At 45.4% G+C, this 18,011-nt stretch overlaps 1 protein-coding gene across 2 annotated transcripts in view; it reads left to right on the top strand.

The window, feature by feature from the left end:
* Positions 1-14,086, top strand: part of LOC144684523 (transmembrane protein 120A-like) — a 28,183-nt gene extending 14,097 nt beyond the window's left edge. The window contains exons 6-12 of one of the 2 annotated variants that reach the window (XM_078548395.1): positions 1,488-1,577; positions 3,219-3,284; positions 9,251-9,312; positions 10,334-10,426; positions 11,499-11,563; positions 12,636-12,704; positions 13,735-14,086. In XM_078548395.1, the coding sequence (XP_078404521.1) occupies positions 1,488-1,577; positions 3,219-3,284; positions 9,251-9,312; positions 10,334-10,426; positions 11,499-11,563; positions 12,636-12,704; positions 13,735-13,851 (562 nt within the window). In that variant the 3' untranslated portion in view covers positions 13,852-14,086. The remainder of the gene's footprint in view (positions 1-1,487; positions 1,578-3,218; positions 3,285-9,250; positions 9,313-10,333; positions 10,427-11,498; positions 11,564-12,635; positions 12,705-13,734) is intronic. The other variant, XM_078548396.1, reaches the window with a different exon arrangement.
* Positions 14,087-18,011: the final 3,925 nt, after the last annotated feature.

Below are 18,011 nucleotides of genomic sequence, written 5' to 3'. Positions count from 1 at the left end.
TCCCTCCTCCTTTCTTAAATAATGGGGTTACATTTACACCTTCCAATCTGCAGGAACCATTCTATAATCTATAGAATTTTGAAAGATGATCACCAATGCATCCACTATCTCCACAGCCACCTCCTTCGACGCTCTGGGATGTAGATGCTGGGGATTTATCAACTTTCAGCCCCATTAATTTCTCCAGCACTACTTTTTTTACTAATACTAATTTCTTTCAGATCCTTGATCTCACTCGTCCCTTGGCTCCCCAATGTTTTGGAGAGGTTTCTAGTATCTTCCTCCGTGAAGACAGACACACATTATTTGTTTAGTTTCTCTGCCATTTCCTTTCTCCCCGTTATAAATTCTCAATTCTCTGACAGTTGTCTTGACTAACCATTTTTTTCTTTTTACATACCTATAGAAGCTATTCCAGTCTGTTTTTATGTTCCTCACCAGTTTAATTTCATATTCTATTTCCTCTTTCTTTATTAATTCTTTAGTTCTCTTTAGTTGAATTTTAAAATGCTCCCAATCCTCAGGCTTCCTACTTTTTTTGGCGACTTTATATCTCTCTTCCTTTGATCTGATAGAACCCTTAACTTCTCTTGTTAATCATTATGCCATTTGACTTCAAGGGACATCACTGTTAAATCAGAAAGTACTGGAAAAAACTCAGCAGGTCTGACAACATCTGTGGTTAACGTTTCGAGTCCAATATGGTGAGATCTGATAGAGCTGTCACAAGATTATGACAGGTTTAGATAAAGTAGTCAAGGAAATGCTGTTCTCATGAACTAATGCTGTAAGGTCCAGGGGACAGAGATTTAAGGTTTTGGCCAGCGGGCTTGTGAGGAAAAACTTTTTTATGCAATGAGTTTTGTAAAAGCTGAAATTTGCTGCCTATGAGGGCAGTGGAAGCAGAGACGATGAATGATTTCAGAAAGGAAACTGGATGGGTGCTTGAAGGAAATAAACAGAGTCGGGGAATGTGACTGACTGGATTGCTCTACAGTGAGCTGACATAGGCTCGATGGGCTAAATGGCCTCCTGTGCCATATGACTCTAGGAACACACACTGTAATTTGAACAGTACCTAAGAGTTGGAAGATTTTTGACTTCCTAATTCACTACTGCCGAGACCAATGGTAGCAGTCCTTCTATTGCTAAAACTGAGCTTAGCTAAACTCAGTACAGACCAGGCATCGAACCTGGGATCTTCCAGAACTACACTCTGAATGAACTTGCAGAGCTATCAAGGGAGGCCTAGTATCTGCTGGATATACCATGCACTTATGGATCATTTCTCTGTCGGTAGTTTAGTATAGATTTAGATTACGTTCTGATATGCAGTCACAGTCACTGTGATTCACACAGCAATTGCAGGTTAGAACTGTAGGAGTAATGAGCTCTATTTAACAGTTAATTGGTTGGTGCTTCCAATGCTCTTGAGTACAAGCTAGAGATGAACTCCTTTGCCTATGGTTTTGTTTGTTTTTATGCAGGGTGGTAGATTCCGTGTTCAACTTCCTCCTGGTGTGGTATTACTGTACACTCACAATTCGAGAGAGCATCCTCATCAACAACGGATCCAGGTAAAGAGTGGGACTCTGGGAAAACCCAGCAACTTTCTTCAGTCCTGGGGGAGACTGTGGTGTAGTGTTAATGTCACTGGACAAGTAATCAAGAGGCCCAGGTTCTAGAGGCATAGGTTCAAATCACCAATGCAGCTGGATTAAATTTTTAAAAATCTGAAATTGAAGACTCTTCTCAGTAATGGTGCCCATGAAACTATCTTCGATTATTGTAAAAATCCGTCTGGTTCATTAATGCCCTTTAGGGAAGGAAATCTGTCATCCTCACCCAGTCTGGCCTACACGTGACTGCAGACCCACAGCAGTGTGGTTGACTTTTAACTGTTGTCAAAGGGTGGACAACAAATTCTGACCTTGCTAGTGACGCCCACATCCCATGAACAGATTTAAAAGAAAAGTGTACAAAAAATTGGGGCTCTTTAAAAGACCCCTTTCTCACCACCAGACGTCAATGCCTCCATCACAACTTGGCCTACCTCCAGCTCATCAGCATTGCCGTGTGCCTCTGAATTTTCCTCCCTTGTTTTTCCCAAGACTGCAAAGCACCAGTGCATAAAGCTTCCCTACTTCCTTATAATTCTCACTCTGTTGAAATCGAGACTTTTTACACTGTCTTCACAAACTCCCTTGGACTTTAGAAGACTTTACCATTTAAAACACTCCTTTGGCATTGTCCAATTATTTTTAGACCCTCTCATACTATGAGCCTTTCCCTTGCGTCCTCAATTTTAAAATAAAGCCACGCAGAAGTAGGTTCAGATTGATTCGAAAGATAAAAACAAAAAGCTAAAAGCTACTGCGGATGCTGGAAATCCAAAACAAAATAAAATAAAATAAAGTAAATAAAATAAAATAAAATAAATTATTTTGTTTCAGATTGATTCGGTCTGGGTATATTCCCAAGGATTACTGGGCTGTGTTAATCCTGCTTGTCAACTGTCTCTTGTAAATCTCAAATATATTCCCACACACTGCACACACACACACACACACACACACACACACAAATCCAGGAGCATTGTCAGCTGCCTGGTTTCCCTTATGCAAAACAAAACTGCCTCAAGTAAAAGGAGGAATAATAATGAAATAAGCTGAGACTGCACAAAGTGTTTTTTTTATCTCCAGTCCCCCTGCCCGTTTCTCTGAATCTATGATTCTGGTTCCACTGGTGTGGGCAGACCGTCCATACCTTGCCCGCGTTGCTGGTCTCAGTGTGAGAGCCGAGACAATATTAGCAGTTTGACCGTGCAGGCATCACAGCCCAGCCCAGTGCTATCTCCAACTGGCATGTGAACAGGTGCACTCCCCAGCAGGGGTCACTATATGACTTTTCTGGAGGCTTTCTGCAGAACCGCTTCCAAACTCAATGGGCAGCCTGATGTGTTATAGTAGCCCAGGCTAGGCTGTTTCCTCTCCCCTCCCACTATCCCCCACCCCGCCAAGGCTAGGCCTTGAATCCTAAGTCCATCAGCTCTTCTTCTGACCCCGTTTGCAAATTCAGCACAGTTGTGAATTGAAACCTGGAGCCTCTTGGTCTGTTCAGTTTAGCGCTGTGTGGGCTAGTTTCTTAACCGCTATAGAATGCCATCTAAAAATTTTGATAATTTTTCATTTTGCTGAATGTTGATTATGTTTCTCCAGGATTAAAGGCTGGTGGGTAATGCATCATTATGTTTCGGCCTTCCTGTCAGGAGTCATGCTGACCTGGTGAGTGCAGGTTTATCAATCCACTGTAACGTGTGGTGTAGTGAGATTGGGAAGCAGGATTTTTTTAAATAACCCCCACTTGTGTTTAATGCTTCTCTTTTGCTTGTAGAGCTTGTATCTTTTGTTTTGGTTTTATTTTAACTTTAAATTATTGACTCAGGAACAGGGACTCACAGCAAAATAGCTGCAATGAGGAAAATAAAGAATGAGAAACCCCAGGACCATTCCAGGGTTTTTGAAATAAGTAGATGAAAACAATGTAGATTTCCTAACTATAACCTTCCAAAGTTCTTCCTGTTCTGGAACCTTTCCTTTAGATTGGAAAATGGCGCATGTTACTCCGCTGTTATAAACCACTGTATGTTGGCTGGAAGTTTCGAGCGGCTATAATTAGGGATAGAGTGACTGAACACCTTGAAACTTTTAAGCTGATCAGAGGGAGCCCACATGGATTTGTAAAGAGTAGGTCATGTCTGATGAATCTGATTGAACTTTTTTGAAGAGAATGACTGAAGTAGTGGACAGGAGAATGTTTGTGGATGTTATTTGTATGAACTTCCAAAATACATTTGATAAAGTTAGCTAAAGCTGAAGCCCATGGAATTGAAGGCAAATTATTGACCTGGTTAGGAAATTGACTTTTATTTTATTCATTCACGAGATGTGGGCTTCGCTGGCTGGGCCAGCATTTATTGCCCATCCCTAGTTGCCCTTGAGAAGGTGGTGGTGAGCTGCCTTCTTGAACCGCTGCAGTCCATGGGGTGTAGGTACACCCACAGTGCTGTTGGGGAGGGAGTTCCAGGATTTTGACCCAGTGACAGTGAAGGAACGGTGATATATTTCCAATTCAAGATGGTGAGTGGCTTAGAGGAGAACTTCCAAGTGGTGGTGTTCCCATCAACATGCTGCCCTTGTCCTTCCAGATGGTAGCAGTCGTGGGTTTAGAAGGTGCTGTCTAAGGTGCTTTACTGAATAGCAGAACACAGAGAGTAGGGATAATGGGCAGGTATTCTAATTGGCAGGATGTAACTAATGGTGTCCTACAGGAATCTGTGTTGCGGCTTCAAATATTCACCATATTTATTAATGGTTTAGATGATGAGATAGAAAGCAGCCACACGTCTAAATTTACTGATGACACAAAGATAGGCAGCATTCTAAGCAGTTCAGATGGAAGCATAAAATTACAGAGATAGAAATTAAGTGAATGAGCAAAACTGTAGCAAATAGATTTTAATGTGGGCAAATGTGAAGTCATCCACCTTGGACCTAAAAAGGATAAAACAGGAAACTTTTTAAATGGTGAAAAGCTAAAAACAATGGAGGTCCAAACAGACTTGGGAGTTCAAGTGCATAGATCACCACAATGTCATGAACAAATACAGAAAGTACTCAAAAGGGTTAACGGAGTGCTGGCCCTTATCTAGAGGACTAGAGCAGATCTGGGCAGCACACCTTGGGAAGGATATATTGGTGTTGGAGGGAATGAGTGCAGATTTACCAGAATGATACCTGTACCTCCAAGAGTTAAATTATGAGGCAAGATTCCACATATAAGAGCTGTATTCCCTGCAATTCAGAAGATTAAGGGGTAAATTAATCCAAGTTTTCAAGTTATTTAGGAGAACGGATAGGGTAAATAGAAGCTATTTCTATGGGTTGTGGAGCAGAGGACCAGAGTCGTCATCCAAATATTAGAGTCAGAGCTTTTGGGAGTAAGGGCTGGTAGAATTTTGAAACTCTCTTCTGCAAATGGCAATTATTAATGTTAAATCTAAGATTGTAGATTTTTGTTAGGTATTAAGGGATATGGGGAAAAGGCGGGCATGTGGAGTTATGTCATAGATCAACCATGATCTCATTGAATGTTGAAACAAGCTCGATGGGCTAAATGGTCTCCTGCTGTTTTATATTCCTAACCTTGATGAGTATTTTTCTTGCCCAGTCTCTGCTTTCAAACCAGTTCAACCCAGAGGCTGGTTGAACTGGGCTTTGCATAGGGAATGTGGGCAAGGTGGAATCCAGCTGTCAGAATGCAGGTCTGTGCTCATTGCCCCCATGCCTAGCTGCGCGGCTGAGGTTAGTAACTCAGTAACAATCGCACATCTGGCCAGTGTGGAGCTCCAGATGCTATGGTTAAAATTCTGCCTTTCGCCATGAATGTCTGATACTGACAGCCTGGCACTGAGTGACAAGGTTATCATTTAATCAAAGGCTTTAGGTGAGGATATGCAAGCACTATGGTAAAAGTACTAAGATTATATTTGGTGAAAAAAAAGCTCTTGCCGGACTGTGCTTGAAGAGCTATTGTAATGTTTGCAGGTGAAGAGAAAACATGGCTGTGTAAAGGGGGGCGGTGATGTATATAACCTGTGCTTTGCTAGGAAATGCTTACTAGAGCTGTGGGAGTGTGACAAGGCTTTACATATATTCTGTGCTCTACCTGACTGTGATGGCTGGGAACCAGCAGTGAAGAAGTGTCTGATTTTCCCATTGTCTGGCTGGTCCCCTGGTGCCAGTGATACGTATGGAGAGACTTTTCTTGATTCCTGCCATTCCTCGTGCATGGTGACATGGAGAAACTAGGAGACCAGGTTCTACGTGTCTTCTAAACTTGACCAATAATTTGTTATGTATTTGCTACAATCTGTACTTTAACAGCTGCCATTTTACAAATGAGCAGTGAATAATAGCAAGTTCATTCAGCTATGCATTCTTTTCTCTCGCTCTTTATTTATTTGTCTGTCTCTCCTTTCCTTTTCCCTCTACCTCTCCCTCTGTTTCTTTCTTTCTCAATTTCTAACTCTTTAATTGTCTTTCTCTCTTTGCTATATGGCTTTATAACTCCGACTCCAAGAATGAACCAGCCACTTTTAGAAGAGCAGGGGAGGAAATTGGGCACTGTTCCCCAGTGGGTTGGGGAGATGGGGTGTTTATTACAGTGGGTTGGGGAGATGGGGTGTTTATTACAGTGGGTTGGGGAGATGGGGTGTTTATTACAGTGAGTTGGGGAGATGGGGTGTTTATTACAATGGGTTGGGGAGATGGGGTGTTTATTACAGTGGGTTGGGGAGATGGGGTGTTTATTACAGTGGGTTGGAGAGATGGGGTGTTTATTACAGTGAGTTGGGGAGATGGGGTGTTTATTACAGTGGGTTGGGGAGATGGAGTGTTTATTACAGTGGGTTGGGGAGATGGGGTGTTTATAACAGTGGGTTGGGGAGATGAGGTGTTTATTGCAGTGGGTTGGGGAGATGGAGTGTTTATTGCAGTGGGTTGGGGAGATGAGGTGTTTATTACAGTGGGTTGGAGAGATGGAGTGTTTATTACAGTGGGTTGGGGAGATGGAGTGTTTATTACAGTGGGTTGGGGAGATGGGGTGTTTATTACAGTGGGTTGGGGAGATGGGGTGTTTATTACAGTGGGTTGGGGAGATGGAGTGTTTATTACAGTGGGTTGGGGGGATGGAGTGTTTATTACAGTGGGTTGGGGAGATGGGGTGTTTATTACAGTGGGTTGGGGAGATGGAGTGTTTATTACAGTGGGTTGGGGAGATGGGGTGTTTATTACAGTGGGTTGGGGAGATGGGTGTTTATTACAGTGGGTTGGGGAGATGGAGTGTTTATTGCAGTGGGTTGGGGAAATGGGGTGTTTATTGCAGTGGGTTGGGGAGATGGGGTGTTTATTGTAGAGGGTTGGGGAGATGGAGTGTTTATTACAGTGGGTTGGGGAGATGGGTGTTTATAACAGTGGGTTGGGGAGATGGGGTGTTTATTACAGTGGGTTGGGGAGATGGGGTGTTTATTGCAGTGGGTTGGGGAGATGGGGTGTTTATTGCAGTGGGTTGGGGAGATGGAGTGTTTATTACAGTGGGTTGGGGAGATGGGTGTTTATTACAGTGGGTTGGGGAGATGGAGTGTTTATTGCAGTGGGTTGGAGAGATGGAGTGTTTATTACAGTGGGTTGGGGAGATGGGGTGTTTATTGCAGTGGGTTGGGGAGATGGGGTGTTTATAACAGTGGGTTGGGGAGATGGGGTGTTTATTACAGTGGTTTCTGGATGCAGCTACTTTAATACCTGCTATACCATGGGATGTATCTCTTGATGGCCTGCGATGGCTGAGCTTGCTAAGCCTTTATTAAACTTGTTTACCTCATGAACAGCAGAACAACCTTCCTTCACCAACTCCACACAGCCCACTCCTACCTCCTTCCCAAAATCCACAAACTGGACTATCCTGGAAGGCGCATCGTGTCAGCCTGTTCCTACCAACACGGAACTAATTTCTTCCGATCTTGACTCCATTCTCTCTCCCCTTGTCCAGTCTCTTCCCACCTACATTCCTGATTCCTCTGGTGCCCTATGTCATATCAACAATTTCCAGTTCCCTGGCCCGAACCACCGCCCCTTTTCCATGGGCGTCCAATCCCTCTATACCTCCATCCTCCACTAGGATGGCCTGAGGGCTCTCCCCCTTTTCCTTGAACAGAGGCCCGAACAATCCCCATCCACCACTTGTTCTCACTGAACAATTTCTCCTTTAACTTGTTTCACGTCCTCCAAATAAGAAGTGTGGCTATGGGTACCCACATGGGCCCCAGTTATGCCTCTCTTTTTGTGGGATATGTGGAACATTCCTATTTAGGCCCCCTCCCACAGCTCTTTCTCCGGTACATCGATGACTGTTTCGGTGCTGCTTCATGCTCTTGTCTGGATCTGGAAAAATTTATAGATTTTGCTTTCAATTTCCACCCCTCTATCACCTTCACATTGTCCATCTCCAAAACTTCCCTTCCCTTCCTTGACTTCTCTGTCTCTATTTCTGGTGATAGATTGTCCACCAATATTCAATATAAGCCCACTGACTCCCACAACTACCTTGACTACAGCTCCTCACACCCTGCTTCCTGTAAGGACTCCATCCCATTCTCTCAGTTCCTTCGCCTCCATCGCATCTGTTCTGATGATGCTATCTTCCAAAATGGTGCTTCTGACATGTCCTCCTTTTTCCTTAACCGAGGATTCCCCTCACTGTGGTTGACAGGGCCCTCAACCATGTCCGACCCATCTCCTGTACCTCTGCCCTCAACCCCGCCCCTCCCTTTCAGAACCATGATAAGGTCGGCCTTGTCCTCACGTTTCACCCCACCAGTCGTAGACTCAGGATCATCCTCTACCATTTCCGCCAACTCCAGCATGATGTCACCGCCAAACACATCTTCCCCTCATCCCCACTGTCAGCATTCTGTAGGGATCGTTCCCACCTGGACACCCTAGTCCGCTCCTCCATCACCCACGACTCCTCATCCCCTTCCCACGGCACCTTCCCATGCAATCGCAGAAGGTACAACACCTGCCCCTTTACCTCCTCCCTCCTCACCGTCCAAGGGCCCAAGCGCTCCTTTCATTTCAATTTTAATTCTTATTTAGTTTTATTTTTATTTTTTATTTATTTATTTTTTATCCTTTTCCCCAACCCTGAAGCCCCCCCACCCCCACAGGGCCATCTGCCACTTGTTTCCATGTTGTGCTTTCACAGAGCACTCACCCTTGTTCTGCTATTAACACATTCTGCCACTATCAGCACCTTCTTTGGTCTTTACCATTTCCATTAAAACTCCCTTTGTGTTGTGTCCATGACATCTTTGTCAATCTGTCCTTAGCTCCCACCTTTCCCTGACCTTCCATTTTGTTTCACATACTCCACCCTCTCAAACGGTATAAAATCCATCACATTTCCAATTCTCTTTAGCTCTGAAGAAGATTAATTCTGTTTCTCTCGCCACCGATGCTGCCAGGCCTGCTGAGTTTTTCCAGCATTTTCTGTTTTTATTTCAGATTTCCAGCATCTGCAGTATTTTGCTTTTATTCCTTCATCAGAAGCAGGTTTCTGATAGAAATCCGGACATGCTCAGTGCCTTGTTAGCTTTGATGTACTCTTTACAGATTCACCTATATTTTTTCAGGCCGGATTCAAAAGTGTACCAGATATTTCGAAACCAGTTTCTCTCGTTTTCCATGTATCAGAGTAAGTACATTCAATGTTGCTTCCTCTCTTTTTTTTTACAGAAGTGTTTTTTTAACTCATTGCTAGGTCTCTTCTGCTCTTCCCTCACCTCCTGAACTGCCCACCCTTTCACTTAGTGGTGCAAGATGTCTGACTTCTTCACAATCATTACTGAAATTCCCATGGGGGTTGGGAGTTTTCCTGTGTTGGGGGGTGTGGAGTCCCATGGAGGGAGGGGGTGGTGGGTGATGAAGAATTCTGTGGGGGTGGCGAGTCCCTTGGGTGGGGAATAGTCCCATGGGGGTAGTGAATCCCTTGTGGGGGTAGTCGAGGGGCGGTGTGTGATGTAGTTAAATTATCAACAGCAGAGGCTAAAAACACTTCACACCTCTTAATCTTATCCAAATACACATCAAGACAGTGACAAAAGAGATCACAATACAAACAAATTATTATAACCACTTAAATATGACAATCAAGCAAAGTAAAGAATTCGGCTCACTTTTCAAAGCAGAATCCCTGCTGACTCAGATTTTTATTGGTCTGGGCTCTCAGCCAAGCATACATAATGAGGTCAATTGGAAACTGGCTGGAGTGCATGAGTCGGCATTGAGTTGGAGTGGAGGGTTTGAGGGGTTATTGAAAGTGGCTGGGGGGCATGGATAAGACTTTTTGAGCTTGCTTTCCAAAATGCTCCCAAATCCAAACTATGGTTCATGACTCCTCTGAGCCAGCCAAGTTGAGAGTACAGGATGCGGGCTCACTTACCTCCTGCTAGTGAAAATTGCTGGTGCTAGGAATAGGGGCAAGAATCCCGGAATCGGGTCCCACCTGCCACTTTTAAATGGCTCCGGAGTCATCCCTGCTCTGCTAAGATCCACCCCCAAATGCTCATTATCCTATTCTACATCATGGTTCAGTAATATAACAGGGACCCAGTAAAACCCATACAGTTTTTGTCGTGAGAGATATTCAAAGAGGTTGCTTTCTGGGTTTGGTTGTACCTGGACCCTGGCTCACTGACTGTGCTTGTGTTGTGCAGGCTTTGTGCAGTTCCTGCAGTATTACTATCAGAGTGGCTGCCTATACAGGCTCCGAGCCCTGGGAGAGAGACATAACATGGACTTGACTGTAGGTGAGTCTACTTGTCACTCGTTGATGAACGGATTAGATGAACAGGGATGGGAGGAGGCTTGAGTGGAGAATGAACACTAATGTAGACCAGTAGGTCTGAATAGTCTGTTTCTGTGCTGCAAGTTCTATGTAATTACTTGTGCTCAGATTGCCATTTCTACTCATTTGATTATATGCATTAATTTAGATAACTAATTGAGTAGAAAATTAATTCAAAAAAGAATTTTAGTGGCTAATTAACCTTTAATGATTTACATATGGGTGGGTTATCTAGAGAAAGTTAAAGGCCATAGATGACAATTTCACAGCCCAGGAATAGGTGAAGTGTTGTGAATGATCTGATTGATTTCTTCATAACCTTCCCACTTAGGCCCTCGAGAATAAATATCTCCTGATGGTCTGTGTGTCACCCCTTGGATGGTAAATGACTAAATAATAATTTGGCCTTTGTGGTTAACACACACACTATGCTGTTAAATCTTAGCTCTGGGGCCATCTCATTCCAAATATGATACATGAGGTGTGCAGGGAGTTATTCCCACATGTGGATGTGTGCCCGCAGGCCTGAACCTGTGGTTTCTCAATAAGCTCAGTTGATACTAACCAAACCAACTTGGAGAGATGGATTCACCATGAGAAACTATTGCCATTTTTGAACCTGGATCCTGTGTTCCGAGCTAAATTTGGGCAGTGCCGAATGCACAAATGTCTATTACTGGTGTATCCTAGACTTGTAAAAACACCAGGACTGTACAGAGACGATCTATCGCTCCTTGTAATTATGTCAGGGTAAGTACATGTCACTTCCTGTTCTTTGATGAGTTTGCACCATCTGATCCATAGCCAGAAGTTGGTTTTCTACTGAATGTACAGATTGCACATGTTGTGATCTCCGTGGTGGTATATGAGAACAAGGCAGTTTGACCAATACACATTTTCTTTTTTAAAAATGACCACATTCAGTTAAGGTAAATCCAATCACAGACAATTTACCCGGAAAAGGTCTCAGTGAACAGCAGCAACGACCTTCCCGTAGCCTGGACTAACTGTGGATTGGGGTTTTGTATTTACAGAAGGTTTCCAGTCATGGATGTGGAGAGGCCTCACTTTTCTTCTCCCATTCTTGTTCTTTGGTCATGTAAGTCATTTGAAATATTTGGTGTTGTAATTTGTAGTTGGAGTTGAAACCAAAGCCAAGGTCCGAATCCTGGTTGTTGAGCCAGCTGATCTTAGCTGAGGCCGCGCTAGTTGCAGTAAAATTGGCCTCAGTGCCCCAGGTTTTGGACAGGAAAAATCAACCAAAGTTACCCCTCCTGACCAGCACCTAGAGACCGGAACATAAGAAATAGAGGCAGGACTAGGCCCGAAGGCTCCTGAAGCCTGTTCCACCATTCAATAAGATTATGGCTGATCTGACTGTGGCCTTAACTTCACTTTCCTGTCCACATTCCCCCCTCCACCCCCATAACCCTTAACTCTTTTGTAGATCAAAATCCTGTCCAATTCAACCTGGAATATATTCAATGACCCAGCCGCCACTGTTCTCTGGGGTAGAGAATTCCAAATGCTAATGACCCTCTGAGAGAATAAATTCCTCCTCATCTGCATTCTAAATGGGAGACCCCTAATTTTGAATCAGCGCCCCTTAGTTCTAGATTCCCCAACAAGGGGAAACGTTATCTCAGCATCTACCCTGTCAAGCCCCCTCAGAGCCTTATGTTTCAATAAGATCACTTCTCAGTCTTCTGAACTCCAAATAGTACCTAAATGACCATGGTGGAAAATGTGCGGAAGATTGGAGACTTAATGACTTCACATTCCATCTTAACATTTGCTACCTTGACCTGTCCACAGAGAACTGCCACTGGCCGGAGGCTGCTGGGCTCTGTAAAAATGTATCCAATAAAATCAACAATTTTGAGAAGAGGTAGGAAAGAGGGGAGGAAATTAGAGAACAAAAGCCATATGCAAGCCGAAAACAAGATGCTTTCGTCTCTAATCTAGACTTCAAATGATGTCCCTCAGCAACTGCACTGGGCAGAATATGGTCCCCACCTTTCGTGCTGCCAGCAGTTAATAGTCCAACTGTGGGTGATGCCACCTCACTTTTCACATGCCATTAATATTCACTAGTGTCCAGCCCTGCTCACAGGTTAGAATGCAGACCAGCCTGAGAATGCTGTTCATTAACCTTGTATTTTCCTTTGCAGTTCTGGCAGCTTTATAATGCAATCACCTTATTCAAACTAACGAATCATCCAGACTGCAAAGAATGGCAGGTATGCATGTTTTGTGAGAGATTTTTCCACGGAATGCGAAGGGAAAGGTACCTTTTGCGTCAGCCATGTGCAGCAAACTCATAAATACATGCTTTAAGACATTTGCCTTGGGTTTAACTACAGGAAAGAAATCTCTTCCAGTGCAGATAATGTAAATCCCGACTGCAGAGAGCGAGAGAGAGCTGAGAATTCAGTATGTAATGTAGAGGGATGTGAATTTGAGCCTTGTGGTTGGCTGGATATTTTTAGCTGTTCCCCTGTGCATTCCCCATTAAGACCTTGTGCAGGGTAATCCTTCTCATTGCAGGTTGTCTCAATTGTCTTATTCTCCTGCGAGATACTGAAATGCTACAAGTTTTTGCGAACTTATTGGTGGCCTAACCCACTGTTCTGCTGCAGTCAGAAGGAGATTGTATTGCGCAAACCATAGGGTAGAAATTACTATCTGTAACTGTATCAAACAAATTAACGCAGTTGCACCGATTGCCTCCCTTCGTTATCTTGAAGGAAGAGTTCAAATAAATGAGTTAACGTCGGCATTAGAATTGTGGAGAGAGGAATTGGGATAGAATGAGTTAAGTGTTTGTACAACAACAGCAGCAATAGTAATTTCAACCCATCACCACCTCCAGAAGGTCTAAAAGGGGTAAAAATGGGAATAATGCAAAATGTTCAAAATGAAAGCATTACAAAGAATTGTCAGAACTAGATTAGCCAGTTAAATATCCTCCTCTCCATCCTCCACAAATTAGTTTGTTCCAGCAACAATCCCAATTACATGGCTCCTTCAGGTATAGTGGAGTGAATCTGCTGGAGTGCTGGTTCCTCACATTCTGCCTGCTTTGTGTAACTATGTTGGCAGGATAGTTCGGTCTGTTGTTAATTGATCACAGGTTAACCTTCAGATTCATCGTGCAGCTTTGCATGGCCGCACAGTATGTGCAAGATTTGATTGCCGTTTCCTTCACAGCTCACCCTTCATTATTGGTCTTGGTCTAACTCGCTGCATGTGTCCCTCTCTTTGTTGTAGGTTTCCATGTGCGGCCTTGCATTTCTTGTTCTCTTCCTCGGAAATTTCCTGACAACAGTTCGAGTCATCTACCAAAAACAGAAACAGAGGGAGGAAAAAGTTAATAAACAATTGTGAAACAGGAGAGAGAGAGAGAGGAAGATTTGATTCTATTATCGTTTTGCATTGATGAAATGCAGCCATTGAAAGCGCACCTTGTGTTGTAGCTTCTTCCTCTTCACTGACCCTCGCCCGTTTTGTCCGGGTTGGCACTGGGGACTGCAGATGAGCTGTGGAGGTGTGTGCATGAGGAATATGTTGATTTAAGATTTGACCCTGCTAACATAATCATCAAATAAAATTGTACAGGCCTGCTCTCGACTGTACTCCTGATGCACTCTTATGTTCCTGCCAATTGATACTAGCGTTGCCAACACTCCAGGATTGGCCTTGAGTCTCCAGGAATTGAAGATCAATCTCCAGGACACTGTTGTGTGCAACCCTGGAGAAAAATCATCAGGACATTAAAAATAAATTTTTTTTTTTCATTTTCTTTGAACATTTTTCTTTGCCAGATATAAAAATATTGAAAATGGGGAAAAAAAGACTGTTTGGCTGACAGTCAAGCATCATTCAATTGGGCGATGAGTCTTTTTGCTTTCTGATTGGTGTAGGAAGGCAGTGCGTCACAAGGACGGATGTGTTGGCCGACTAATGACTGGAGGGTGGGGGATCTGTCATATGATGGAACCTCCAGGAATACATTTAATCACAGTTGGCAACTCAACTTGATGCTGCACAATAGCTGGGGCCATTGACCTAGAAGATAGCTATAAAAGAGGCTCTGTGTGACCACTCAAACAATAAATATTAATGCAAGTTCTCTTTTTCAGTTAATGAACAATTTTTAAAGCACTATTGAAATCAGAAAATGCTGGAAATGCCCAGCAGATCAGACAACATCAGCAGAAAGAGAAATGAGAGTAAATGTCTCAGGCCAATGACCCTTCTGATAGCAGTTCTGACAAAAGGTCATGGACCTGAAATGTTGGCCTGGATTTTCAATCTGGGGTCAGGAACCTGATGCCCGAGTCATTTTCAAATGCAATGGGCCTAATTGACCAGCAGCGACCTGGTGGCAGGACATGGATCTGGCTGACCCTTTGAAAAGGTGAGCAGCAGCCATGACCGTGCTTGCTGTTCTCTGAGGGCATGTTGCAGGAGAGTGATGATCGGGCCAGGGCTGGCTTGCGTAGGCATCCACAGGCATCGCCAAGGTTTTCCGATGCCTCGCTTGAGACATTGACGGAGGCCGTCGCTGAGAGACGTGAAATTCTCTTTCTGGTGTCCAGCAGAAGAAACCCATCTCAAGAAACCAAATGGCCTGGTTGGAGATGGTCATGGAGGTCACCAGTAGAGGTGTCACATGGAGGTCATGGGCCAGTGTTGCAAGAGGTTCAATGACCTCAAAGTCTGGGAAGGTGAGTGGAAAGTGGTCCCTGGGTGACAAGCGTCTAACTCTATGCAGCAACAATCCTATGAGCTGAGCAGACTGAGTGCACATAGGACTTGCTATCATTGTCAGAGCAAGTAGCCAGTTGCATCACAGAGAGGTCAGCCACCTTCACATATGGGGCTCAGTTGAGAAGGGAACACCACTGAGGAACACAACACCTCCTGTTAATGTCTTGCTGGAATAGGTGAGAGAGGGCAGGTTACTCATACATCATTCTCTTCTCATCCTGTGGGGAAAAGCAAGTTCACAACGCCTGTGAAATGGCTCGAATGGGTGGTGGTGTTGCTGACCTTCGAGACGACAGAGCTCCGCACAATCCACCACCAATGGAGAAGGCGGTGTTTGATCTTGGCAGGCTGTTGGCGATGGTGAGATTGTCGCTGGCGAGCACAGTCACTTTATAGCTCGATCCTCGGGTGTAAGACACGGAGGAGATTTCTACCTAATGCAACCTGTGGCTCTACGACTGCTGTCAGGTATGGGGCTGATTGTGTTGAGGCACTGGCTGAGTAGCCTGAGTTCTCATCATCACCTTCTTGAGTCGCCCAGGGGTGGAGTAGAGGCGTCCTGTAGAGGCGTCACCGGCCTCAGAGGAGGGAGACGTCACTGAACCTGCACTGTCACAGCACGGCTCAGCACAATCCAGCAACATGGACGCACTCGCCTTGATTGGGCCCTGCACATCACCAGTGAATAGCAAGAGGAGACAGGCAGAGCTATGCTTTGCTGGGTGAAGATGTTGGGCCTCGAGGTCACAAACAAAGAGGGGTTTTCTGGAGCATCAGAGGTAGATGAGTTCCTGAATGTCAGAGGTGCCTGATGTGTTGTGGAGCCATGTGTACTGAATGGAGGAGCCCACGCAACGCAGGTAGCTCAGTTAGGACTCGGATTTGAGTGTTTGAGCTCGGCCATTGAAAGAGCAGCCAAGGCTCCTGGAGAGTCACCTGCAACAGCCCCCCGAGCAGGAGCAGCCCCCCCATCCCCAACCTGAGCGGGAGCAGTCTCTCCTCCCCCTACCCCCACCCCAAGCAGGAGCAGCCCCGCCCCACACCCCCCCCCACCCGAAGCGGGAGCAGCACATTGACCTGCAGAGCTGGAAGAGGGAGACTCTGCACAATTGCCCGCTGATGGCGCAGAGATCCTTGGAGTTGATGCAAGCTGACCCTAGCTGATGCCCTCGTTCAGCATTCAAGGCCACCAAACGTTTGCGGAAGTTGAAAAGGTTGATGAGGGGGCCACCTCTCCGGGCCTACTGGCATCATATCCTTACCTCTTCGGCCCATCTGTCTCAGGAGCCATCCCTGTCGCAGGGCCTTGTGACAGAGGCTGCCCCGGCGATCAGGAGGCTCATGTAGTCGGCTCCGTTGGTATGCCCAGGGTGTGGACGGAAGTCACAGGCATCCCAGCTGGACGCAAGTACAATGGAGCAGGCTGCTCCTCCACCTCATCCTCATGTGGAAGGGAGCACTGTGTAGAAGTGGGCGTGAGCGCAAAGTGCCACATCATGAGCTGCACTTGATGCGTTGCCCAGGTGAAGTTTGTTCAGTTTTGTCATTGACTTTTGTCAGAATGAAAATTCATTTTGACATTGATTAGACTTCAGTGCTTTTGAAGTTTGTTGTAGAAAAGTGAAATGAAGGTTATGGTGAGGGGGCAGGTGGGGGGTAGCCTTGGTGCAGGCCCATGGTCTGTGATATGGGGCAATGGTGGGGCTGGAGACCCCTTTTCTCAATGTCTTTGGGTGGGATTATTCCGTTGTGCTCGCTGGATAATTTCTGTCTGATGGAAGGTGAGTCGCAGAGTTAGAGCTGTGAGACGCTCAGGTGAAACACCGCTGAATCAGGGTGACCATTGTGCCCATGCCAGCTTGCCAATCACAGTGAGGCCTGCAGTCATCTTGGTGGCCTTGGGCGCTGGGCTCCTCTGCAGCAGCACCTTCGCCGTTCTCCTCCAAGAAAGGGTGACGTCCCAAGTCTTGCCCCTCATGCAGCTCTTTGTATTGTCACATTATGCAGAGCAGACCACCACAATACGAGGCATCGTGGATGGTTCATACTGGAGGGCATCACCCAACTGGTCAAGGCAATGGAGCGCATCTTCAAGGTGCCAATGGTCAGCTCGATGTGGATTCACATTAGGAGATGGCAGGAGCCATCTTCTCAGAAGATAACCCTTACTCCCCAGCAGCCACCTACAGTCCGGATATTGGCTTAAAGATGCCAGAGACCAATTGCCCCTGGATGGTGCAATCTCCTCCAGCACCAGCACTGTCATCTGCAGGTAGCTAACTCATGGGTAGCCTTTGATAGCACCTTCTCCCCTTGCAGCCTCTCGCTGTGCTCCTCTGACCCCCTCCTATCCAAGAGGATGTATCTGTTGCAACTCCTTTTCACTACTGACCAATGTCAGAGCAACCTGTACTCATCTCAACTTGCTCAGCTGGCTCTCATTCTTTTACCAGGGCTTCCTCTGCCAACCTCTAGTGCCCAAGTGATGCCATCTGTTTGACCCCCCCTCAGGACTCTACCCCTCACTACCAAATGCAAGCTTCTCAGCAGTTGCTATGGCAACTCTGCCCCTGGCTGTGCAGCTGTGCTTTATTCTCTCTTTTAAATGAGTTGCTGAGTGCATCCATTGTGTGCACAGCAGCCACACCCTCATTTGTCCAAGGCACTGCGTGCTCCCCTGTGCCTCCCAGTTCACAATTGAACACTACGCCCCTGAGGCCTGTTAATGAGCTCATCAATGAACACAGTGCAACAATGAATTGGACGTGTGGGCG

Source organism: Cetorhinus maximus, chromosome 9 (assembly GCF_964194155.1).
Source record: "Cetorhinus maximus chromosome 9, sCetMax3.hap1.1, whole genome shotgun sequence".
Lineage (NCBI taxonomy): Eukaryota > Metazoa > Chordata > Chondrichthyes > Lamniformes > Cetorhinidae > Cetorhinus > Cetorhinus maximus.
Note: the sequence above shows the minus strand (reverse complement) of the source record. Positions and strands in the feature narration are given on the sequence as shown.